The following is a 27,722-nucleotide window of genomic DNA, read 5'->3' as shown; positions in this document are numbered from 1 at the left end:
TTCAAAAACAAAGCATTCAGCTTCCTCAGTCTCACGTCTGGACTTTTGGACACTTCACTGATGTCATTGGCCCTGAATTATCCTGCTAAGTACAGGGTGATACCAGAGCACTGTAAGAGGATTGCTCGCACTCATCTTGTCCTCACTGCTCCCAGGCAAACACGGTGACTTTCTGCAGCTGTTGCTGTGACTACACCTGCATCTAACTCTGCTGCTCCAGCAAGCAGCTACAGAAAGGCTGACCGCAGGGCAGACTGAACTCCCAAATAGTTATTCTGCTCCTCTGAGTTTTTACAGCCTGTACCAAGCGCTGGAGTGCTGAGGCTGGAATGTCCCAAGTACCAAATTGCCTAAATCAGATGTGTAACTATTGTAACCTTTCATCCAAGGAGTTTTCTTCCTGTCCCAGTTCACTACCTGAAACTCTCAGTTTATGGAAATACTGAAATGTAAAAGAGAAAGCTTGAAAAGGCAGTAAACCCCAATACTGGAGAGATGTAAAGCAAATGGCTGCTCCAGGTACACTCCTGTATCGTTTGATTTTACAATTTAATCAGTAACTTGTGCAATTTTACTTTACGACTAATTCAATAATGCTTTAACGGTTATTGCTGGAAAAGATGTTTACATGTTGTTGGAAGTCAATAGCTAAGTATATAGGTGAATCACAAAATCTCCACTGAGAATTACTAACACCAAAACACATTCACTGCCATGTAAACAGTAAAGCAATGGCAACATTTGCTATCATTGGCAGATAAAGTTCATGGTTGCTTGAAAAGAACCTGAATGTGTATTTTCATTTTCTTCTCCTGCTTACATCTGCTATCCTAGACCTCCCAATTATTAACTTTCTCCTTTCCCCTCAGCCATATTGTTGCTATGGCTGTAACATGCCTCATCTGCCTTCTTACTGGCATTTTCAGAGTATTTTGTTGACGGCTTTTATTACTGTTTTATAGGCTCTGCCTTTCCAGTTTTCTGTCAGTACCTGGTTTTCTCTAAATCAGGCTGAACTCTACATTAAACTGAAAATAAATTCTGGCTTTTGACCTTAAAGAAAGCAATAGGCATGTACTCTCAAGTGCTCAGACACAGTGACAATTACAGAACAACCAAAAAACACACCCAGCTAGACAGACTTCAGAGACACTTTACAACTATTGGGATCTACAGTTGACACTACTGCATAAAGAGATATAAACAAGCTTTTTGTAAGATTAAAATAAATAAACCAATGTAACTTGATACCTTTCATTTTCGTGTAGCTGCTCACCTCCCTTCTTCCAGGAACATTTGGCCTGAGGGGAAGCTTTGGGTTTGCATTCAAAATCTACTGTGCTGCCTATTTGAACCTGGATCAGTTTCTTCATTGGATTCTTCGAAAAATCTGGAGCAGAAGCTAAAACAGAAGGGATAGTAATAGTGGAATAAAGGACCTGAGGACCCGTAATTATCTTCATGATACCACTTAACATGACACTTCTCAGATTCCAAATATAATTAAAGCCATGAATGAGTTAGTTCAACTGGATCTCTATTGGACAATTATGCATTTCTCTTCTTATGCTGGTACCAAAGATCTCAGCTGTGCAGAGTACATCATCAAACGAAGCATGCCTAGAAGATGATGCTGACTCCATCTGAGATGAAACTCACTGAACCCAGCGAGCGTCAGGCAGATGCCTAACTTTATGCTTTGCTGAATGTGAGCGTACATGACTTGTCTAAGTCCAGGGAGGGCAGTCAACACCAGCACTCTCATTAAAGCTTCTAGTTGGCTTCTAGTTTCATGTGAGAATGGATGTCAGATCAGATATATTAGATGACATAAAATTACAGCGCAGCTCATTCTGTGTGGGTATAGTTTTCATTAACTAACAGCTTAAAAAGTGCATGGATTCTACTCATACTAACATTGAACTTCAAAAGGAAATTCAGTATTTTAGGAGACCAAGGCTGAGGGAGCAGTCTGCTGATCAACTGTAACCTCAACAACAGAAAGGCAATAACTCAGGTCCCCAAAACACACTGCTCTCACAGGCTTAGTTTTGAAATCAGTCTATGCTGGAGGCAGAAATTGCATATGAGCACATAAGTCAGCCACAAGGTCAGCATTTCCGTCAAACAAATGGTTGTCACTATTTTAGTCAAGCAGACACCGTTTGAACGACTGAATGACAATCCCCTGTCCCCTCAATCAGGAAAGGCTGCACGCAAGAGCAGGCTATTGCTCTGAAATGGCATGGCTCCCCGGGGAGCAGGTGAGTGCAGCCGACTGATGGCTGAGCCAGCGCTGCCTCCAGACCGCGTGAACCCTTTTAATCTTCAGGCCTGCATCCAAGCCCCCATCTCTGCTTTTCCCCTAATTAATAATTTAGCTGTGTTCTGTTTTAAAGCAATGAGTGATTGGACTGCAAATCCTTTGGAAGCAGATGAGTCAACTACTCGGCACTGCAGATAAAGATATTAGGTCGACAAAAATGTTTATTTCAGTGATGGCATCCGAGTGAGTTAAATTTGAGATCATGACGAGGGTGTGTGGAGAGGGAGAATGAGGTTCATGTTTTAGTGAAAAAAGAAAACCTTACCTACAACCCTGAGCTCTGCACTCGAATAGATGACACCATGTTTATTTTCAGCTATGCACTGGTATCTGCCAGAGTCTGTCAGATTTAGATTTGATATTGTAAGTGCACCATTTTCAATTTGGATCCTTCCCTGAATATTAAGAAAAATACCTTTATTGATGATATATTTCCTGTGAAAAATTTAAAATAAGTAAGAAATAGAAATAGGACAGCATAAATACAAAAAATGAGGTAAATGTAACAGCATAATCATGAGAACAGTTCTAAAATAAGTGACATGACCACATCATGGTGATCTGCAACAGTGATCAAATATGGAGACCTGTCAACACAGTGTAGGAAATAAATTCTTCAAAATTGCACAGTTTCACAGAGGCTTTGTAATCTCAAACACCCTCTATTTCCCCAGAAATACAGACAAAGTCATAATAGGCTTCTCATGACAGACCAGAGTATCCAAACTATACAGATGGCACTGGCATTTCATACTATTTCGAGATTTCACACATGCCATTTCCTAATGAGCTCTCTGTAATACTACACAGAAAAAGTTCCAAGAGTCACGAAATGGAAAATACATATTTAAGTGTCCTAGAGCTGACAAAGCTACTGCAGTGCAGGGATCTTGCCTATTCTTGGAAAGCTATGTGAATTCTCATAAGAAATGACTAATTTGAGGATGAAGCAGCAGGAACTGGAGAAAAAAGTAACCAAGGACAAAGACAAAACCAAAGGAGCTTCTTCTTTGGGAAATACCAAAGGAACAATAAAGGATTAAAGAACCAACTATTTGTTCATAACCATTTTCTGGGGTTTTTTTGAGAAGTACCTAACAAATGATCTGGACGTGGCTCAGCAGCCTTTTCTTAAGGGCATGTACTTAGAGCTGGCCCCACTGCAGGGTGACTCCAGCTGTCTCTGGGCAGCCAGGACAGCTCAGCTCAGCTCCTTCCTTCACAGGTCCCTTCCCAGTTCATTGCAAGGTGCTCGGCCAGTCAGACAAAGCACAAAGTCCCAAAAAAGAACAAGTCTAAGTCTCCATGTCTTCATCCTCTCTCTAGCAGCCCAAGGCTGCTGCTCTCACTCTTCCTAACAAAAGATTTGTTTCTGGAGAAGGGAGCTAAGTGGAACTACCCCAGCAGATTCTTGTGGAGGAGACTCAGCTTGAGGAATTATTGCAGTACCGGAGCAGAATGCAACTGATCACGATATAGAGAGAACTCCTGCTGTCTGCTCAGTGCTGGCTTTCCAAGAGTCAGTCCTATAGTTTGCAGCCCTTAAATGTTTCCAGAGTAAGTCACGCTCATGCCCTTACACCCTGCCAAAAGGCTGAACACTAGTGCTCAAAAGTGGAGAAATGGGAAGACTGAATAGGAGAAGGTATTTTTATACTTACTGAAGTAAAAAAGCACATTACCTTAGTGACATTGTGTGATATGGTAACAATGCTCTTAAATCACTGAGATGAGATTTTGTACTCCCTCACTTAACCTGTCCACAAAACACTGCCATTCCTTTTAGTGAGCCTATAACTATAGCACTTTGAATGGTAAGAAATGTTTTTCAGTGCTTAGATCATTTTTCACAGCAACCCACTGAATTCACTTGAGCAGTCACTCTTTCTTCTTCAACTGTGAGCGTCAAAGTTGAGCACAACACATCAGCCAAGGGCAAAACACCTTCCTGCAATGGGGTAGTGCCCATAGTTCATATTTCCGAATACCTGAACTGGGCATTTTTCCCAATGAAGTAGTGAGAATTAAAATCAATATGGGTATCAGCTGCTTTTCTGCATTTCTGATCTGGGAGACCAAGCATCTCACTTAGTACTAAGTACTTAGAAGTACAACCACCCTGTCACCAAATGCACTACTTTTCATTAATTTAACAATAGTATTAAAGCCAACACTTATGTTACATTGCTGTTTTTATTTCACTCTTTACATCAAGTAATGGTGTTCTAGACTTTTTTAAGACTTTTGTCTTTCTTTCTTAAGAAGTTTGAAAATGTTTTCTTATTACCTTTAATGAAATACCAACGGCAAGTACAACAAAACCATTTTAAGTTCTCTCTCTCTCATTTATGGTTGTTAATGTGTAGCTTTAACTTTCTACTCCAGTCTTTCCTTATATACTTTTTGTACGGTTCTATCATTGCTTTTTAATTTCCTTTTAGCTGGGACATTTTTGTGCAACATAATTTGTCCTTGTGTTTCTGGCATTGCAGCTCTTGAAGTTTCCATCTGGATGCTCTTGACAAACATACGAAAAACAGTGTCAAATATTTCTAATGACTGATTACATGGACTTCTGCAAACTGTCCTGGTTATATGAAGTACTGTTAATTTTACTTTGCATAATGTTTTTCAAAACAGAATGTTACCTCTATTGACAGCTGGTCTCCATTCTTCAGCCACCTATACGATGGTTTGGGCTTTCCACTTGCTCTGCAATCCCAGTATAATGTGTCCTCTACAGGAACTTCAATATCTTTTATCATCTGGATCCAGTGAGGTTTTGCTGCAGATGAAATACACATCAATAACAAAGAACCTGACGCATTATTGGAGAATCAAAGGGTTAATTTGCACAGCGCCAATCTGGGGACTGGTTTGTACCAGCAGAGATTCTCACTGGTTCTGCTTCAGGTCACCTAATGAAATAAATTAGTCACACTTCCTTTTATACATTTTCATTACAAGCAGTAAACCGAAAGAAAATTGAGATCACAGATCACCAAAGCTGAACTAGTGAAACCAGTATGAAAATCAGTAATGATTAAACAAAAAAATTTTGAAATTGAGGTAAATAAAAGATAAAGATATTGGTGTTGATGCTAGGATTAAATAATTGGTGTAGCTAATCATCAAATTAATACCAAAGATAATTTTTTATGTCCTAAAAAAATGTAATGGTATGTCAGCTTTCATTCTAAATACCATTTGAATTGTTTTCTAATGCTAGCCAGTAATTAACTGAATGAACACATGGATATATGAGAATGCTTTTGAAAGCAATAGTCTTAGCACAGCATTTGGATGATGCAAACCAGAATACAGCCTTAAGAATGTCCATAAAAATAACTAGTTTTTGAACAAAATTTTGGTCTATTAGTACCATACATCCTTCAGAATTATCTAAAATACAATTAAAACTGTAAAGACAGAGTTTAAAACATCTGTTACAGCTTTCATTGGGTAAAAAGAAAAGCTTACTTGGCAAATAAACATCGCTGCATGAAAGACAACAGTAGTTTATCCCTGAGTGCTATTTCACACAGCAGCTCAACAATGTTTTATAGCTAATTCATGGGAATTTTCTTTGAATCTGTTCAATTTACTAGAGAGTTTATAATCGCAATATATGCTATTACTGCAAGAAATAAATTCTGGACACTGAATATGAAGAAACAGATTAAAAGTAGGATGAAACTTGATTGCAAATATATAGCTAAGGGCAAAAGAATTTTCCAGGGTCAATTTGATTACCTTAAAGATTTTCCTAAACTGATAATTTAGGAAACTCTTATAACACTCTCATATCAAAACAACTAGGGAATAAAAGAGTCCTTGAAGATACAGGAAAATATCACTATTTAACAGATAACTTTCCGAAGCACAGAAGTTCAGAACAATTCCTGTTGAACTTCCTACGATGATGAGCTTACACCAGAAATTAATTCAGACCAGGGAAATGAATGACTTGCCTGCAGCCACAAGGGAAGGCTGCAGGGCAGCTGAGAGCTGAACCGGTTCCATTGCCACAGGCACAGGACCAGCAGACCAACGTTTCGATGAGGGTTGGTATTCATTTTATTTAAAAAGATTAGTTCTTTTTTCTAGCATACACATTTTCTCTCCATTATATATTCTGCAGGAATAACCTGATCTTCATGTCAGACAAATGTACTGTCTTACCAATATTAATTTTGTTTAAAGCTTGAAAGTTAATGTTACAACACTGGAGTTCAAGGAAGAGCCATGGCTTTATCTCACATTGTCACTTGGCGTATTTGTCCCACATGTGTCAAGGGGATGAAAGCTCAGGACTCCATGTCTGCGTTCTTCCTGCACTTTGCATACCTAAATATTTATGCAACAAGCAACAGCGCTTGAATTATTGATGAATCCATACATGTGCAATATTTCACATCAGCTGCATATCTTCACTGCAAAGTAGGTTAAATACAGTCTATGTTCAAGTTAAAGATCTTGGATCCAACAGCATTATTAAGAAATACATTGTCTACATCAGAAATCTTAATTTTCAGACTCTTCAAGTCAGATTCTCCATAGGAGGGTTTCCCCAATTCTCCACAGTAGACATGACAAACTGGGACTTTTTGGAAAGTTTGAGAGCAAGACAACCAGTCAAAACAGAAAGGAACAGAAAAAAATCCTCTTCAATTTGCCACACCTCAAGGTCTTTAAAAGTGGCTGTAAAAGCATTAGAAACTCTTTGAAAAAGAATAATTCAACTAAACAGTTCAAAGTTGTGAAAAGAGCTATACAGGGGCAATTCCAGCTGGGAACAGTCCACTGAATATTGAGTCTTGTCAAGGGTAGAGATGTCCACACTGCAGCAGCTGAGAAAAGTGCAGACAGAAGGTCATGTATCAGTAGATCTACATATCCTTCCAAATGACTTTCCAAGCTCAACACCGCCCCTTTTGATTGAGCTCTGCCTGACTGTACCTAAATGACTCTGAATAAACAGCTTTATTCCTCTTGTGGTTCTGCTCCCCAGAAATTTGTATTGTGTGATTAATATTAAGGATTCTTAGTTACTTGCTGTGCAATCTTCATGAAAGTTTCATATGAAGTTCCCTTAGGACAAAGTAGTTGTAGGTAACTGATTTTCTAAAGTAGGTTAGCCATCAGCCTTGTGGTCAGTCACTCAGAAAAGCGCCAGACTCTATTTTGCTTCAGCTGCTTTTGCCTAAAGTATTTCTTGCCATACTCATGGTCCCACGGGCAAGCAGTGATACAAGTGTGTAACTTCATAAAATACACTCCAGTGAGAAGACGGTCATCTTTTCTTGGTGGCCACGATAATCCTTTTCTTCTGGCTAATTAGTCCAGGCAGGTCTTTCTGAAGAAATCAATTGTTGCTTCGCTGCACTAGTCTAGGGCATCATCCCTGCAGGCCCTTGGAAAAACAAGACCCTTTTTTTAGATGTTTAAGAAACCCTTTGCGATGACTGTTCCGGACTTTGATGCAAATGAAGACCTACTGCAATGAGTGACTGCAACAAAGCTCTTTGAATCAATGGCTGAAGACACTTTTCAAAAGCTGTGTTGAGATCAAATTTGTAAATAATTTTTGAGGTACCATACATGATGCGTGTCAACACTTATTTTCATATATTCATACTCCTTCAGACTAGGAGACTCCAATAAGGATCTCTAATTCTGTAAGCCATTGGAATAGCATGAAGGAAAGTCAGAGCTTCAGGCCCATGACTTGCGAAAGCACCACACTCTACAGAGACCTCAGTAAGATCTGGAGTGCCTCTGCTTGGAGGCAGATGACTACAGGAAGCTCCTCCAGAACAGTCCCTAATTGGGGCTCGCTCATAAGATGCAGTTTGCTTAATACACATATCTTTATTTTGAAATTGTCAGTCTGAAAGCTGGGCTGGAAATCTCCTTTGAAAATACCTTTTTCAAATAGCTCAGCAGTTGGGGAATAAATCAAGAGTCAAAAGGAACTTTCCATAGTTCATGAGAAAGCTGCTATGAAGTACACTGGGAAAAAAACAACAACTAGAAAATGTAATCATCATTTTTCTGACTAGTGTATCTGAAAGTCAAGCTATGACACTCATACTGATGCCTACAGCAGTGATGAACCTTATTTTCTTCCCCTCAGTTCAAGACAGGGAATTGCTTGAAAGAGTCCAGTGCAGAGCCACAAAGTGATGGAGGGAGTGGAGCATCTCCTGCTGAGGAGCGGCTGAGGGAGCTGAGTCTCTTCAGCTTGGAGCAGAGGAGACTGAGGGGTGCCCTCATTCATGGGGATCAATTTGTAAAGGGTGAGTGTCAGGAGGAAGGAGCCAGGCTCTGCTCTGTGACGTCCAATGCCAGGACAAGGGGCAATGGGAGCAAGCTGGAGCATAGGAGGTTCAAGCTGAACATGAGGAAAAACTTTGTCAGTGTGAGGGTGCCAGAGCATGGCCCAGGCTGCCCAGAGATGTTGTGGAGTCTCCTTCTCTGCAGACATTCAAAACCCACCTGGACGTGTTCCTGTGTGACCTGGTCTGGTGATCCTGCTCTGGCAGGGGGCTTGGACTGGATGATCTTTCGAGGTCCCTTCCAACTCCTAACATTCTGTGATTCTTTCACAACTCCAAGTGATTCTGAGCATGAATATCTTTTTCTGGTAAAAGAACTGAACCTAGAGAAGGACCTAACACATCCTTGAAGATGTCCATTATTTGACTTCCACTAAAAATTAAAAATGGTCTCAAGTAACAGGTAATTGATGTGTCTTTGGGGAAAGTTTTAGTACGTAAAAAAGATGAACAGTTTGTCTCTGTAGCAAGGCAATTAAATTATTAGACAGCATCAACAATTAAACTCTGCAACATCTTGGTATTATTTAGTCATTTATAGTTTTGTAGTTCATGCTTTGAAGAAATCTCCATGAACAAGATAGAGTCAGGCTATCACACAAAAGCTTTAAACAGTGAGGCTCTTCCCTATTCATAAATACTGTAGTTTCAGCATCGTTTTGGTAGTATAGTATTACCAAAGTAATTAACAAAATATACTAACATTTTTTTGCTATACTAAAAAATTATGTAGAGTCTAGGTAAAACAGGGAAGAGGTGTTCACCTTTGCTATCACAGACCACCACTGCAGAGCAATAGGCAAACAGCAGCAGATTTGTTTCTCCCTATTAAACATTTTACCCTGGTACTGTCAAGCATGGGCTCCATTCAATCAGCATGTGCTAATTAAGAATATATTTTCTTCAATTATACTTTAAATTAATAGCTTTATGTATCTCTACCATGTTACATTTTAATTGCATCTTAAAATACATAAATGTAATTGTTTCATCTCTTCTCATTTTTCTATGCCATGAAACGTTTCCATGGATTCTTTCTTCTTCTATTATCTCTTTATGGAAAGGGCTGATAGCGATGCCAAATGAATATACCAACAAGTGAAAGCAAATTATTTATATATTCAAGTTTTTTATTAAATCAAAGTTAGATAATCTTGTCCTATTTTTAGCATTCTCTGAACTCCCCTAAGGAGAAAAATAGAATTAAACAAATGTTGGAACTGTACAAAGGACAAAACCTGAACAATTTGAAGTTGAGCTCTTCTTGATAAAATTCTTCATGAGAAAAAAAGGAAGATTGATAGTCTGTTAGTAACGTTATGAAAGAACCCAAAAAATCTGTTTTAGAGTATCTATTTTGATTATTGACTTCAACTATAGGTTGAGACTTAGATTTAAAACCCACAATGAAATCAGAAAAAACAGACACATTTTCTTTTTCATAAGGAGAGTTACAGATGTGCACAGAATTTCTGAACCAACTTTACAGGCATTCTTGAGGAAATTACTACGGATATAATTAAAGTTGAGCCAAAATTTCAAGCACTTGCTTAGTGGTTTTAAGACTGTAATTCATTATTGGAAGAAGAGGCAATATAGGACAGAAAACATAGCTGTTTGGGTTTTTTTTGTCAAACTATTTATGCACTGAAAAACCCAATTTTCAGAATTCAAACTTTACCATTTCAGATCACATAACAAATCAGGAGAAAAAGAGTGTTTCGCTTCACAGCAGAGCAAGGACATGTTTCAAGTTGTTTTTAAGGACGAGCTTTATGTTTCTTTTACAAAGAATCTTTTAACGTCTGCAAAGAAATAAAACCTATTTTTCGCTGAAATGGAAAATTTTCGTCTATTTTTTTTCCCTGAAGATATTGATTTTTCACATTATTTCACCAAGAAAACTTGTAAAACGTTAACCCCAATTTTTCTTATACTCTTTCTTGAGTAAGCCAGAAATGTGTTTTGTTCTTTTGAGGAGAGGAAAACGTATGTTTTCACTGTTGAAATAAAAAGGAGTTTGTCCATTTGTAATGCATACATTTTTCTATATATGATTAGCAGACACGTCTTAAACTGCTACCGATAAAATGTTTTAACAGCAGCCAACATCCACTAACATTACCACACAGACTTGAGTCATATTTGCCAGAGCTGGCACTTTCTGGCAGATGGCTGTTTCTAAGCCTTCAGTACATTGCATTATAAAAAATCCTCATCTGCTTTTAGAATAACTTCCATAAATGTTGATCTTTTAATGGAAGACTGAGTGGCATATGGTTAGATTTCTTTACCAGACAGATTTCTGAGCTCTGATATCAGATGCAGTGGCAAGCCATCAGATATTATCATCGGTTACAGAACATCATTAATCTATAAACAGAATTAAAATCTTTCAAATTATCAAGAAGTGTTAAAGAGATCCTACTCTGAACAGACTTGTTGGCATGTCTACTGGTGACAACAAAGCAAGGAACAAAATAAGAAAGATTACTTAAATCTACTTAATTCTGCAGAATGGGTTTCATTAAGCAGAACAAATTAAATGAAACAGTTGGAGTGCCATTAATGCCATTACAGGTCTAATTATTCTTTTTAGGATAAACATCCATATTAGAGATGAATCTAATATGGACAGACATTTATATGGGAATATGAACTCTATTTGAGGGTTCAAATCCCTTTCTGGATTTGCAATTAAAGTGTTCACAGTGATTTGCTTGTCACAAAAGTGCATCTTGCTTGCCTTTATTGATTAGCAACATCCTTAATTTCAGCTCTGTGTCCTTTAATGAGCAAAGCAAAACTTGAGAAGCGGGTCAAATATCTCAAGATTGCACACTGTTGTAATTACATTACAAGGACTACTGAACAAATGTACTCTCTTTTGTGTGTAGTTTACACTGATGCGTTTTACACAACTGTCCTGATTTAAAACTGAGCCAAATTAACCACAACTTGTTTGACACTATTAAAAGACACTTTATAAAATCAGTTGGGCAGTACCAAGTTTGGAATTACAGATGACACTGGCAGATAAAGCATCTTAGATTCTTCCCCTATGTTATTCATAGGATTTCTCAAAAAGTCCTAACTACAACTAGCATATGGAAAATTCAGGTTGCTCAAAGTCCTCGGTCCAACCTAACCTCGAACATTTCCAATGATGGGGCACTGATTCAGTGTAACTGTTAATTTGGAAGTTGAGGTGAAGAAATATTTTCCTTCTTATAAAAATCTCTTGTGCTTTAAATTAAAATGTTCAGTGCAAATTCAATATCTACATTGCAGCACTCTGTTTTAGTAAACAGCAGCTTCCCATACAGAAGTAGCAAATGGAAAGAATGTTTCCTCCAAGTTGCACAGTAGCTGCACTCTACGCTTTTATACAACTTTAGAAAAAAACCCCTTTGCTCAAATATTCCTACATGAGGAATAGTACTGTGCGTGTCTGAAACACACTTTAAATTGCTATTTACCTAAAGAAAATTATATTTGCTGAGATCTGACTTTAACAAAAATTGTCAATTACCACTTTGTTGCAAATCACTCTAGCTTTAAACCACCACCAATGTGCTTTGCTGATACTCATTTCAGTCTATAGCCTTAAATTCACAAGAGACTCTGTCTGTTTTCCAGCTATTAAATTTCATATTATTTCATTTCCTATACTAGATTATATTCTCTCATTTATTTACTCATTTTAAAATAAAATTGGCTGTTTTGAAAGCAAAGGATTGACAATATCCATCAGTAATCTTTTCCTAAAGCGAGATAAAATTTGCATTTCCTGTACATGTGGGGCCAAAATGACCCCCCCCAAATAAATCCAACTGACTGAAAATCTAAGCTTTCACCAATGGACCAATAAGAAGTGTTTAAAAAAAAAAGTCTTTCCATCGAACAAAAATAAGCACAAGCACTTTCTACACTACTCTTAGCAACCCTTGAGAGTCCAAACGTTTATCAGAAATGTAATGCAAAAACCTGGTGCAGAAGTTCTCATTCTCTGCAAGTAGTTAATAAGTCAGAGTTTTAAGCACAAATGCTTGATGGTATTGCGAAAGCCGTAAACCCCAAAGTGCCCTTGAGCAGTTCGTACTTCAAGAAGGGTGGGAGAGAGAAAGTTTCCTACCATAGTAAGTGAGACGTCCTCTTGCAATGTTTTTTCCTCTTGAGTTTTCAGTAATACATTCATATAACCCTGCATCCTCCTGCTGGAAATTAGGTATTTCAATCATGCCATTGGATTTCCTCAGCTTTATTTTACTTGGAAATGGCAGACCATCAGTTCTTCTCCAGTTAATCTGAGGCACAGGGCTAAAAAGAAAATAGTGGAATTTTAAACAGCTTTGTTTAAAGTACTTGATTGTCAAAACTAGATACTTAAACTAGCATATAATAGAACTCAGAGGTGACTAAAAGCTTGCTTGAAAAGTGGTATTTATAACACAGATGGCCAGACACTATAGCAACTGATTTGCATGTCCTGTTCTGTTTCATATGCTATTATCTGTGCTACCGAATTTTTCATTAAAATCTGTGTGAATGTCCAAGTACTGTAAAATTTCTTGTAAATTGGTACTGGCCTCCTTTGAAGCAGAATGAGATGTACCAGTGACTTCCATTGAAGGAGAGTCAAGGCAACTCTTGAAATTCCTATCCTAGAACAGACATCCATTCTCTGAATTTAAGACTTTCACTCACCTAGCCAGAGAACCAAAGCAATAGCAAGTGATTAAGTTATCAATCTCACACTTAAAATTATAAACACCTGACAAAGCTGTCTGCAAATAAACCACAAAGTGGTAAGTAAATACATTTATAGAAACATAAATGCTTTCTCACATCATCTGTGAAAGAGAAAAGGTATCAATTGTGTGTGAAATATCATTCAGAAGATGAATGCATTTTAATCTTTATTTCAGCCATAAAGGAGGAACAATATTATGAAAGCATCAAGTACATATAACAGTAAAATTCAGAAAAAATTCTTGCTGACTTCAACAGTTCCTTCTACACTGAGAAAGCAGAGCTAGGTCAAAGGATATATGCAAAACTACACTGATCTAATTCACGCCAATTTGACATGATCTGTAAATTCTTATGTTGACAACATATACATTTTAACTCTAAACAAATCCAAAAATTACTCCAAACATCTTTGCTCTCTTATTCCACAGCAATATTTGTGATGATCAAAATAGGGTCTTTAGAAAATATTGCCAAAATGACTGCCAGAACTTCACATCTCTTGTGCAGATGAGCCTTAATGTGCTTCAACTTTCAGCACAGGTGAAGTAAAAAACTTACTTTCCTAATGCAAAGCACTCGAGCTTCACAGTTGAGCCTTTAGCTGCAGGAAGCGTCTCAGGAAACTGAACTTCTATTTTGGGTTCATATTCTCCCATAACACCTATGTGAGACAATCAAAAAAGGCAACTTTTAATTTTTAAAGCCTTTTTTCTCTCTTTAACATTACATTACATTAAATTCAAAATAGAGTTTATTTCTCTAGCACTCCATTTAGAAAGAGAAGCATAGGGACCTGCCAGTGAAATCACTGTCAGATGTAGGAGAGGAACAGGAGCACACAACACAAGTTTATCTTCTTATAAAGCAATTGGTATTCTGAGAATGCATGAAAGGTTACACTGTAGGAGGCAGAAACGTTCACTGGTGATTAGAAGCATTAGTTATTAATGGTACAGAAAAGAAGCCATACCATCCGTGCGCAGCACTAGGGGAGTTGGCGACCCAAGGACCTGGCTGTTGGTCACCGTGCTGGTTACAACGCAGGTGTAATTTCCTACATCCGATGGCTCGACTTTGGCGATGTAGAGGTGACCGGTCTCCTGAGACACAAACCGACGACTGTCCTCTTGTACAAATGATGGATATTCATTGAAGATCCAAGCGAACGACAATTCTAGTTGGTAATAAAAAAGAAATAAAGGTGTTTGGTATCGCTCTTCACGTTTTTTTTCTTCAAATAACAGTTTATTACTGTACTGTATTTTCAATACTGTATTACATACAATACCGTATTAGGTAACAAACAGGACCAGCAAGCCAATGATAGAGGAAAATAAATTTCTTAAAGTACCGGAAGCAAGCAAAACCAAAAAAGGCAAAACTAACCATCTTTTCACCAAAGCCATTATCACCTCCAGCAGAAGAAAAAGGTGAAAGGAATTCAAGGAAAGGATATTTTTTTATTTTTGTTTAAGACTTACTATGCATGGGAAGAGGATCAGACAGGAAAAATGAAACCAAACTTTGCTAAAATAGAAATATTATTCATTTAGTAGCTACCTAACAACTCGGACACTTAGCAGATAGAAGCAGTACAGGTGCATGCAAGTGAAAAGAATGTCAAAAGCAGCATAAATTCCCATTAGAGTTCAAAGCTAGTTTTTTCACAGAAAAATCCATAAAAATTCCATTAAAAAATCTCTGTATGAAATGGCAAAGTAGCCCTCACTACCATTCATTATGGTCACTTGAAAGGAAAGCCACACTTCAAAAGATAAACTAAGAGATTTGGCAAAAAGTGCAGTATAATTTGTTGTTTTCTGAACACGACTCCGAGCTCCGCGTGTCCAATTTTAATTGGCAAGAACCCCTTCCTGTGCAAGGCCATGTGCTTGTCTCATTCATATCCTACAGAATCACACGAAATTAATTTTTAATGGTTTTCCAGGCAAGAAATAATTTTTCACCCAAGTGCTGCTCAGCTGAAAGTTTATAAAAAGATTACAGCTTCTGCAAGTGCTAATTAGAGACAATTATAGTTTGATTGACCTGCCTTCATGCTAAAATATCTTGCAGTGTTTGCACTGCCCCTACAAAATGGAGATCTTCCCTTTTTGCACAGGTTTAATGAGACAGTGCATAAATTTGGATGCAGTCGTGAAACGGAAACAAGGCATTTTCATAATGCTCACAGCTGAATATGAATACACACCCAGGAAAGCACCAAGCCAATAGGACAATTTGACACAAGATAAGCTTGTACAGATGAAAAAACATTCAATAAATGAAATTATTAAAATATTTATGGACTGTCTAATGCAAAAAGGGCATCAAATGAAATGGCTTATCATAACTGCACTTAATTTTCTTCTATCAATATTTAAACTCCTTCCATTAACAGAATTTTGTAGAAGCACTGTGTATGAACAATTAACAGCCTCAGGACTTTTCTCAAGAGTTAAACTTCTGCCGCATTTGGAAATATGGTCAAAACCAGTCATCTGTCCTTCTGGACCTGCAGCACGTCTGCTCAGGTGAAACACTGACTTTCACTTAACACGAGAGGTGGAATTAACTGATGACAAGGAAGGCCAGCAAGGATTTGACAAAGAAAAGACAGGGTAGGTAGTGCAGTGGGAAGTAAAACTCTGTGATCTAGCTTGACTTCAGTAAGACTTTTGAGATGTGCCACAAGAGTCTCATACACATGGCAAAGAATATTCATAGTCAACAAATAATATTCTGTACAGCTCTTCTCGCACCTTACAACACAAATACCAAGACACAGGTGTCAGTGGTTTGCTGTTGAACTGAGAGGGCTTGCTGAGTATGCACTGCAGAGCTGGGAACTGTTCTGGCTGTGGTCTGGCACCATTCAGGATCTATCAGCCATTTCATATAGGAAAAATAAAATAAAAAGTAATTTTAAAAAAGAAAAAAAAGGAAGAGTACACCTGAAGATTCTGAAGGGGACTATGACGTCTTTGAGAGTGATGATTATATTGAGTTGCTAAATGGGAAACACCAGAAAATGAAGAATAATTCAATTTCCACAGAGCAGCTGGATTAAGAGAGTGACCATAAGGCTGAGGGAATGGCTGTAGGCCAAATTAGGTATCAATTAAGGAAAAAATGTAACTTACAATTTTCAGCTCTACATCAAACTCAGACATCCACAAGACACAAAAGCGTAGGAAGCCAGGTTTTAGTGGTTCTGACATTTATTAAGCTACATGTTTTCCTTAGCTCAAAATATTACTTTATTATTAAAAAAAAAAAGAAGACATCATTCAAAACACTTAGAGGGGACGGACAGATCTGGATACGCAGCAGGAAAATAAGCAGCTTGATTTCATTCCTATTATATTGGGTTAAGTCAAGAATAAACTCATTGAAATCAGTCACTATGATTATGAAAGCAACGTAACGTGTATTCCAGTTTAATTGGATCATTCAACAGCCTACGAATAAGCACTCCTGGAAACCTAATTTCCATTCAACATATATTTTCATGGACTCTTAAGAAAGGAGTAGGGTGTTTCTTTACCAGTGCCCCATGGCCATATCTCATTTTATATTTATCGTACTTTACAAAATTGTATTCTTATTTAAAAAAAAAATCATATTAAACAACTTGTTCTATGATTTATTATGTTTACAGTATTTGCCTGTTGCTGATCCCGGGGCACCTCAAGGGACATAAAGTCACTCCCTTTCTGTCAATTACAAGTTTTCAGTTGATTTTCTGTTATAAATGGAAGTAATATGTCTCTCCTGAGTTTCCTCGGAGATCTAAGCCTTTGCTTTCCAATGCATTTTTTCCTTATTTGGCAACCACACATGGATAAAGTATTGGAAATTGCAGTTATTACTCAATTTTTATTTGTTTACTACATCTTGGTTGGCTTCTCCTCTTTATTTTGCATTATTTGATTATTATTTACTGTGCAGTCTACAAGCCACATGTTCAGCATGCTCATACTGTTCTAGGGACTTTGTGCACCTAAGTATTCAATTAAAAATAGCTCATAAAATTGCTTGTCATTTTTAAACTTAATTTGTTTTTCACAAAGCGCAACAATTAATTCAGTATCATTGACTATCTGCCATAGTCATTTCCTGCCATCTATGAGTCTTGACAAACACACCTTCACTCCCTATGTAACAAAAGCTTAATATTGCTCAAGGGACATAAAGGGGTAAGCCCCACACATTTAGCAGTTTTTAATTGGGTTCAAAGCTAGACCTTAAACTCGCATACATGCTTTTGAAAAGATTACTTTTATTTGCATTACACATTTCCTCTAAGAGATGCTGCAATACATCAGTGGAAGACCACGGGATGAAACCAGGGCAATTTTATTTCTTGTGAACAGATAACAACAGTTGTAAGAATCCAAACTATAAATTAATTCAGGAAGTCAGCAAAGCCAAAGTTTAGAAAAAAATAAAAAACCAAAAAACCAAACAAAAAACCCCAACAAAACACTAAATGCACAACTTCTGAAGGTCTTCTCTGCTTGCCAATCCCCACCATCTCTTGTTCCTTTTGCTCAGGACCACTACTCCCATACATCTGCTTATTACGTGTCTACAAGCCCTGTAATTCACACCTCAATGAGATTGCTAAAAAAGCTAAAAGTAAATTATGTGAACAATACTGTTCTGAAACAGATTTAAACTTATGTTAAAAACTAATTGGATTTCAATTAGTGAAGCCAATGTTTCCATAAATAATCCTGAAAAGAAAGTACTTGATTTTGAGTGTACCAAACTGACTGAACGATACGTAGAGGTATTGTTTTATTTCTTAAAGCATTTACATTTCAATCATTGACACCCAAATCTATATTATTTCATACAGTTCTCAAGATTTTACAATACTCTGTAAAAGATACACAACGGGAAACTGAAATATCCTGGTATTTTGTGCCTTCAACTGGCATATGGCTTTTAAAAAAAAACTCTTTGCAAGAAAGTAATCAGATGAAATTTAGCAATGACAGAAACTGTAATTAAAGAGACGGCAATTTGTAACAACCAGCTATTTTGAATTATCTACCTTAGAGTTTGGAGTAAAAGTAATGAAAAAGTAACACTGATTTTGAGAGGAAAATGACAGATTCCATAATTAAAAAAGAAACAATTAGTTCATCATTTGGCCCAGTTTCAGCTCAAACCGTGAAGAAATGACAGAAAATAGAGAAAAGCCTTTGCCTTTGTGGATGAGCATCCCTTGGGAAGGAGCAAGCTCTCAGGGCTCAGCCCCAAAGCAATCTGGTACGGTGCTGTGGGGCAGTCACAACAGAAATGTCAATTTGCCATCACCGCAGAAGACAGCTCTGTACTTCTGTCTGCGTAGGAACCCCTAGGAAGGTGCAAACAAATTATTTAAAGGTGGGAAATGAGCCTGTGTGAGGTAAAGTGCATTAAGCTCCCAGAGGATGCTCTTAACCTGGACATAAACTGTCCTTAGTTCACCGCACCCTAATCCTTAGAGGATTACACTGCTATGGGTCAGGGTCACCATACTTGAGGATGCGAGTGTCCTGTGGGTATAACACATTTTGTCTCACACACAGTACCTTCAAACTTCTCATTAACTACTTATTTCTCACTTGGGCAAACTCTGGCCACTTTATTTCTCCAAGTTCCCCGACTGGCGTGCTCCATCCTTCCTTTGGCAAGGCAGCAGTGTCATCTGCAAGACTGTTCTTCGAGCCTGGACTTCAGCCAAGAAGAAAAGGTAATGCTTTCTCTCTGCCATAAAATAAATCGCATGTTTCTCTTGTTTTTCTGGCAAACATTAAAGGTTGTTTTACAAATAAAAATCTTATGCACTGTAGGTGTAAAATTAAGTGTTTATGTACTCCAGTATGGGATTCCCTGACATACACATAAACTAGATATTATAACATCTTTAGCTGTTACTGTCAAAAATGAAAAAACACTTCAGAATTTTATTGGAAACAAACTACACATAATTTCAGGGTTTCAGGTAATATTTTTGAGCACATTAAATGCCCAGAATCTGAAAAACTGTCCTAAGTATGTTCAGTTGGGAAAAACAAAACTTAGACTGTGTATTTCCAAGGGGCATCCTGAATTGTTTGTGTACATGTAATTATAGCACCGATAACGCAGAAGTCTTTTGCTGTCTGCAAAAGCTGCAGTCTCACTCCAGATCACAGTTTATGAACTGCAGAGGTTGGTGGTTTACTTCTTATTAATGTTTTCTGTATAAAAATAATGACAGTTATACAACCTCTATAATAGGAGTTGAATTATGACCACGAGGAGCAAGGCGAGACAACGAGTATCTGGTTAAAATAGTTGTAACATTTCCCCAGCTTCAGGAAAAAAGTTTGGAGATTTATAAATACTTCTGAAATTTCCTTCCAAACTCTTTGGGATAATTCTCTTCTTTTGGCTGAAGATATTTTTGTTTACACAAAATGTAAATTGTATCTTAGGATTCAGAGTCCAGCTACAAAAAGTGAAGAACGCATCCATTTTATTCCAGAGTATAATGGAAACACCCTGAGTTGAAACTGATTTATGCCAAAAAGACTAATGGTATACAAGGTGAATTATTGTGTAGATAAAATATAAAAGATCCATTTTCAGCATGCTGTGCAGGTAATTAGGCACACAATTTCTGTGTATGGAATAACCCAAGACAATGACAGCAGTGCACATTTAATGAGAATATTGAAATGTTTTAGCTGAAATTGCGAAGTTCCTACTTGAAGCTAACACCTAATTTTCATTTTTAAATGGAATATGTTAAGAGTCCACTTGTTTTCTGATTCTGAAATGAGCTAGTATGACGCAATTCCTTAAGCATAGCTGCAGCATGAATTATGTACTTCTCTAAGCCCCCTCCATCTACACAATCATAGACCGGCCCAGTAGTAGCCACACTAACTCACTGGTTACCTCTGCGTAGCTGTCACAGGTGACAAAGCCTTGGAGATGTAAAACTGAAGGGCCGTCTGTCTCTGTACTCCCCAATTTGTAGGGTTTTTTAAAAGTCTTTCGAAAGCAGCATCAAAAGAAAAATGCACCACTGTAATTAAAATGTAAACATTTCTAAGCTCATCCTTTGGAAACACAGACGTTCAAGACTAGCAGTTTTATTTCTTTATTAATAACACAGAAAAACTCACATTAAGTACATTTCCAAACAGTCTCTCCCCTGAAAAGCAGCTGGGCACTACGGCCTTGCCTGGCCTCACTCCTGTCACACACGGCATTTGGCCATTAGGCAGCATTAAGCTTCAAACCAAATGTGACCCTGTAATTCAAAATGCTCCTTAACTGGCAGGTTAAATGTTCCTTGGTGCTCTGAAGGAAGTCCAGATGCTAATGGAAAAGTCTAACAAAACACTTTTCTACATTTGGGTTCCAGTGCTGAATAAAAACCCTTTTTCGCTTCCCCTGTAGCTGTGCAGGATGATGGATTAGTTTCTCTTTATCACATTTCTGAACTAATTGTTTCAGACTCGCTGTGTCATTCAAAGTGTACTGGCTCCGATCAAATTGTTTGCACTCTGGGAGTATGCAGAAAAGTAAGAAACTGCTTTAGGAGGCAATATTTAAATACATACCCATTAGCCATATCCATGTCAAATGACAAATTGTTCTTTTAATCACCTCCCTAGAACTTTACATTTAATTGCTCAGAGCATTTCTAACAACTCTGTTGTGCTTCTTCAGTAGTTGAAAGTATTTTAAATTGCTTCCTGCCTATAATAATGTTGAGGATAAAAAGATGATAGTTAAGCTTATTGCTCAACTGAAACACATCTGATTTCTTCTGAATGTTAAATATTAGTGAGATAAACTGAAGGAAACTAATGGAAATACCCAAATGTATATTTTCAAAGGATTGTACTGATATTTATAGGTTGAAGGAGTAATTAGTGACAAACTTCATTTGGCAGTCCTGCACTCATTTAGGAGAAGGTACTTGGGTAAACCCCTGTGAAAAACAAACATTACTTCCAGTCGTCTTGTTAAGAGTGCAGGGATCAGCCACGACTGTGTGTTGGGACCACAGCCACCTCCCTCCTGCCTCTGAATCAATTACTCCATTTCCAAAGAAAAACTCAAGTATTTTAGTAGAAAAGGTAATAAAGAGCTGGAGGAGGAAAAAAAAAGCCCACAGTACCAATTTAGGAATAAAAATAATCTTGGTAGAGGGCCAAACCCAGCTATTTTCTCCAACTTTGTCCTCTTTTTCCCAGGGCATATCTGAGGTAGTTGGGAATAGCTAAGTGAAAAAGCTTGACTTGAACTTTTTTCTTTCAATTTGGTTCTTCCTAATCTATCCCCCTCTTTCTTTCCATCCCCCTCTTTTTCCAACAAACACCCCACCACCGAGAGGAACAGTTTTGCATTAAAACACTTTTGTCCCATATCGCTGCCTCTTTCCAGTCTATTCAGGTTTATTTAGGAGAAGGCTCATGAGAGAAGTATCACCAATAAAGTGCACATCCCATCCCCTTCTGGGGTCTTCCGGAGCACGTGCATAAATTCTGCCGATGAAAATTACGCAGTACTTAGTCTCAGCAAAGGCTGCTCTACTCTTTGCTTTCTCTCTCACCAGCCTACATCATACGTGCTACTACTATTTATAAAAGACTCTTGGTGAATCTTTAATCAAAACACATGTACTGCAGCCAGCAGGAGCTGATCCAATCTTAAGCAAAACTCCTGCTTGGGCTTTGGGTGAAACGGCCCCTTGCTGCACTAACTATAGTTTTTGACATGCTCCTCCCACTTATGAAATGAATAATCTAGCTTACAATACTGAGATTTTAAAATATTGTTTTGTTTTCTGATTTGTACACTTGGGAATGCTACTTTAAAAAAATATACACCACACACACACACACACACATATATATATACATATATACATGAGTATACCTATAATACATAATATATAACATACATTATACATAATATATATATTACATATATAAATATATATAGTATACACAAAATTATTATAGGAATACCACAGCTTTTTATTGTTTTGTTTTTGAGGAACTATTCTAGCCTTCAATCACCTATATATGATTAAGGGAGTGGAGCATCGCCCTTATGAGGAGCGGCTGAGGGAGCTGGGTCTCTTTAGCTTGGAGAAGAGGAGACTGAGGGGAGACCTCATTCATGGGGATCAATTTGTAAAGGGTGAGTGTCAAGAGGAAGGAGCCAGCTCTTCTCAGTGACAGCCAATGCCAGGACAAGGGGCAATGGGTGCAAGCTGGAGCATAGGAGGTTCCATGTGAACATGAGGAAAAACTTTTTCACTGTGAGGGTGACAGAGCACTGAACAGGCTGCCCAGAGAGGTTGTGGAGTCTCCTTCTCTGCAGACATTCAAAACTCGCCTGGACACCTTCCTGTGTGACCTGGTCTGGTGATCCTGCTCTGGCAGGGGGATTGGACTGGGTGATCTTTCGAGGTCCCTTCCAACTCGTAATATTCTGTGATTCTGTGATTTTGCAATGGGTATTCAAGATGTAGTATATAATTTACAAGAGCTAATATTTATTTATCCTTTACTCACTACCTGGCTATGAAGCTATCCTTCACCACCTAGATCTCTTAAACTAAGTCTTACAAAAGGGACAGAAGACTAAATACCTGAGAAATAAAATAGAAACACTAATATATTCATACATTCGGTGTCACTGATGTGCATAATGGAACATGAGAGTTAGAGAATTCTGTAAGAATTTTGAGTGCTACCTTGCTTGCTTGGTTTGCCCCTTCCCAGACGGGAATCACACATCTTTTGTTAAAAAGTTTTATAGGCCAGTTATACACCTAACTCCATGCCAGCTTAAGAACACGTACTGTAAAGAAGCTGCAGATGTTGCACAATTATCTAACTAAGGGCATGATAATTTTAGGCTAGTTTACTTCATCCTGGAACACAGGTTTATCAAAAGAAAAAATGTGTTATAAAGACTGCATTTGATAAAATCCAGATCAGAGAGAGTCTCTCTGTAGAACTGGTTTGCTACTGGTGGTGAAAATAATGCTCTGACAGATAGAAATCACTGTAAAATCCAGCTGTGAACACGTATTATTGTCCCTTGTAAGGACAAATATAAGTGTCTCTTGGGTACCATTTGATTTCAAACTGTCAGCCAAAATTTGTGCAGATGATGATGATGACACCAGCAGGATCATTGCAAAATATATTTTTAAATAAAAATACCATTTCTCCTCAGCAGACTGAGAACACTATGGAACCATTTTTAAGGCCATTGCTTTTATAATTCAACGTACTATTCTCCCTAGAATGCATTTTTGTGCAAAAAGCTCATAACACACCTACTACAAGTAAGATTTATTGTTCACGTGCAGATGAGAGTCATCCACCTCCTGGAAACACACTGAGGGGCAGTAGAAAAAAAACCACGTGGAATTCTGTCAGTTTGGTTTTGTCTTGTTTTAAGGATATGAAATGTTTCCAAAGCCAAAGTAGTACAATTAATCCAATTTACAGCTCTCTGAAAAAAGCATGTTGCTATTCAAGAGTTGAGGAAAAGAAACAATCAAACCATCAAAATATTACTGGTACACGAGATACTTTTCATGCCATGTTATTCATGAAGCACAGCCTTGCTGGAACTCTCAGGTCTCCAAATGGCAATACAGGAGACATGAGCAAAAATCTGCAAGTCTAAATACCAATTTGCAACAGACATTACATTATTCGGTGAATGATTTGTCATACCAGGCAGTGAGCAATAAATTGATCTATTTTTCCATAATCTAATACAATTTCATGTCATGACTTTAAAATAATAAGCTATAAGCTAGACTGATCCCTATCCTTCAAATACAATCTCATTTATCGATTAAGCCTACATTTATCAAGGCCCTGTAGCAAGAGGGAAGACATTCTTGCTGCTTTATACATGTAGAAATACCCTTGCCATATTGCATGAAATAGGAACGTATATCACTTAAGGCCAATCATGGATATAAGACAAGCAGAATTTCCTTGCAACTTCCAAGCAACAGCTTGTCAGCTCCACAGCGTTCTTGCCATTTACTAAAATTCTTGTGGGTTATGGTCATATTCCACCTAGTAACAAGATAACAGGGAGTATATCCACCAACTAAAGCCTAGTTTTATCAGGCAAGCCTGAATTCCTTTAAAAGTCTGAATAACTATCACGCAAATCTTCACTTTTACTAATAAAAATCATAACATTTTTCTCCATGTATAAAGCACCCCTCAAACCACCACAGACAACATAAAAGGACTATGCCTCCTTGCCTTCTCCTCTCCCAATGAATAGAATATATCTCAAATTAGTAACATTTTCTGAAATCCAAAATCCATGTCAGATTATTAAAACTGGCTGTGCTAAAAAAAGTATAAATCACAATATCTAGCAAATGGAAATAACAGCTGAAGACAAGATATGTGATAATCAAGATACACATGCAGTAGTAACAGTAGGTAAAGCCCTAAAGGAACTTGTGGATTTGCTTTATGCAGGGCTTTGCTGCTCCTTAGATAGAATTTTTGGAACAAAATCAATAGCAGAGAAAAATAATTTTTAGATCTCCATATGTCCAGCCTTTTCCATTCTTGGCAGAATGGAAAAAATTAGCATCGCATGAATGTTTTTTAACTGGCTGCATGTTAAGTGCGTCCAATATTAAGTTCTGTATGTTGAGATGTTTGCTGTATTGACAGTCCTTTAAAACCTTCAAAGACATAACAGTAACACAGTAAAAACTCAAAATAGCTGTAGAGAGCTCAGTAGCATTTAATGGTTGTAACAACTGAAAAAGAGAGCAGATCTACATAAATCAATTTGAGACATAATTTTATCTTTTGAGTATGTGGCTGAGATTATTTACTGATTTGTGGAAAAAAACAGGGTATTTTGACAGGTTCCCTGTAACAGAATTAAAATTAAATACAGGAGTATGGTCATGCAGAACGATGACAGATGACCATCTTAATTATCCAAAAATCACTGCTCAATTATAATGCAACTTAAATCATCTAACATAAAAACAGTTGAATTAGTAAACTATCTGGGGAGATGTCATCACACATGCGGAGTCATTTATTGACTCTCCCATTCAAACAACACAGGGAAACTGTTCTAACTCTAAAGAAAATATTGGAGTGGTTTGTGATACAGCTTGTGTTTAATGACAGAAATATAGAACTGATCTGTGCACCCTCAACTGGAAATACTGAGCATCGCCTTCCTCCCCCTGTACACCACAACCATCACAGAAACAAAGCTAAAATACAAGCTCAGCATATAAACAGATGTGTAGGAAATTAAACGGAGTTTCATTGTTGTTTAAATGGTCGATGTCCATACCCTGATGGAACTGGAAATGTAAACTTTAAAAGGACAAAAATGCTGTTAACTGCATGAATAATTTGTTCCCCATTGAAAGGGGATATTCATATTACTCATGTAAATATCTGCAGCTAAGATAAGCAAAGAATAAAAAAATATGCCAAGCTATAGAAGGGAAGCAATTTCCTTTTTCCATACTACAAATTGGTATTTCTTTTGGGATGAACATTGGTTTCTATTGTAACTGGAATACTGTATATGGAGGAATAATCACAATTTAATCAAGTCTCTTCTTGAAGACTCCTTACAGAGAATACAAGAAATAAGTGCAAATCCCCATTAAGCTGGCAAGAACATGGAAATTGCATGACATAACATAAAAGAACAATATTTTGTTGGCTAAAGGGGAAGAGAAAACAAGGTATTTGAGAAGGTTTTCAGAGTTAGTGTTGTCTGAAATAATTTGATAGCTCAGTACAACAAATACAGAATCAAAGAAAAAAAAATAAATCAGAAGGCCGACTGGAAAGGGCTCCACAGCCCTCAGAGCTCTCAGGCCAGGTCATCTGCTCCTAAACCATCCATGCTCTTCCTAACAAACTACTTCTGCTTAAAGAATGGATATTTTATCTAAGCCTTATAGACCTGCATCCTATCGTGCCAGATCTAGAGGTATTGTATGCTTGATGTCATCGTGCTATAGGTTTATTTTAGTGAAGAAATAAGAGGAAGGAGTTTTTCCACCTTTCTCCAAGTCTCCTGAAAACTTCAATGGTTAATCCTCTGACTCTCAGACAAATCAAATGATTTCAAATAATTCTGGCACAAATTCTCAATTCCATTTGATAATTCAGGGAGCCCTCAGCTCTCTCTTTTTTGCACGAACACCACAATTAGGACGGGGGTGTCAATCGTATCCCATCCACTGACTGCAGAAGAAATTCCCACCTCTTCCACGTGTTGATTTCAACTGCTGTTCTTAGCAATACGAGCATGTTTTGTGTCACCTCTTGTTTAACACGTCAAACTTAAACATTGCAAGGCTCAGTGCAGAGTTGTAGCTCTGACCACCGCTGGCTGTACAACCATGCACAGGATGTAAGAGTGGCCGGGGTAATTGAGACTTTGGACTGCATATAGAAGCAAAATTTAATCATTCTAATTCTTATAGAGAGCTGGGAGAATGACCTATTTTCTCAGCAGCTGAAAAGACAAAGCTGTTGTAAGGCTATCAAGATGATTTAAGAGTATGTATCAGTTTAGAGAGAAATTCTGCAAGCTCAGAGAGTTGTAAAATTGCCACTTTATGGTTGTGTCTGCTTGGACTCTGCCAAATTGGAAAGTCCACAATACCTATATTATTGAATTCAACGTTTAGCTTATTTTACCTTGTCTTTGCAATCAAATCTAATGTTTAACATCAGAGCCCTTCAATAATGAGGCTCCACATCAACTGCGAAAATATAAAACCAGTTACTTTGAAATATTACTTGAGGCTCAATAGCAATTAGTCAAAGACTGAAGATGCACAATGAATGACGAAGTGTACTTGCAACTTTTGGTCCACCAAGAATCCACATATTCAGTTTTCTCTCCCCCCTCGAGATAGCACTGTTTTAAATAATGCTGGCATCATACAGTATCAGATGTCTTGATTGCAAGAAAACAGCCAGATACTAGCATAATTGAAGACAACAATCTACTCTTTGCAATTGTCTAGTCATAGAGAAAACCAGATCCATCGAGGCTTGGCAATTGTGAAATTGGGCAGAATTTTAACTCCAGAAGATACTCAGTTAATTACTGGAAATACCAAAAAAATCAGACATGTTAACTGCACAGAAATTACTAGGAGCTAGAAAGGCATTTCAAGATAAAAGTAAATCCTCCTAAGTATTTTCCTCCTCCTTCTTAGTTTTTGTTGTTTCTCTCTGTATGTACAT

General features: G+C 37.5%; 1 protein-coding gene across 1 annotated transcript in view; it reads right to left on the bottom strand.

The window, feature by feature from the left end:
- Positions 1–1,235: 1,235 nt before the first annotated feature.
- LOC104546035 (contactin-3-like) overlaps positions 1,236–27,722 on the bottom strand; it is a gene marked incomplete at both ends in the record, with an annotated part of 26,703 nt that continues 216 nt past the window's right edge. The window contains 6 exons of the mRNA XM_010191318.1: positions 1,236–1,402; positions 2,592–2,721; positions 4,975–5,111; positions 12,800–12,984; positions 13,978–14,080; positions 14,390–14,593. Coding sequence (XP_010189620.1) covers positions 1,236–1,402; positions 2,592–2,721; positions 4,975–5,111; positions 12,800–12,984; positions 13,978–14,080; positions 14,390–14,593 — 926 coding nt within the window. The remainder of the gene's footprint in view (positions 1,403–2,591; positions 2,722–4,974; positions 5,112–12,799; positions 12,985–13,977; positions 14,081–14,389; positions 14,594–27,722) is intronic.

The sequence above is a fragment of the Mesitornis unicolor genome, unplaced genomic scaffold (genome assembly GCF_000695765.1).
Source record: "Mesitornis unicolor isolate BGI_N332 unplaced genomic scaffold, ASM69576v1 scaffold7789, whole genome shotgun sequence".
NCBI lineage: Eukaryota > Metazoa > Chordata > Aves > Mesitornithiformes > Mesitornithidae > Mesitornis > Mesitornis unicolor.
Note: the sequence above shows the minus strand (reverse complement) of the source record. Positions and strands in the feature narration are given on the sequence as shown.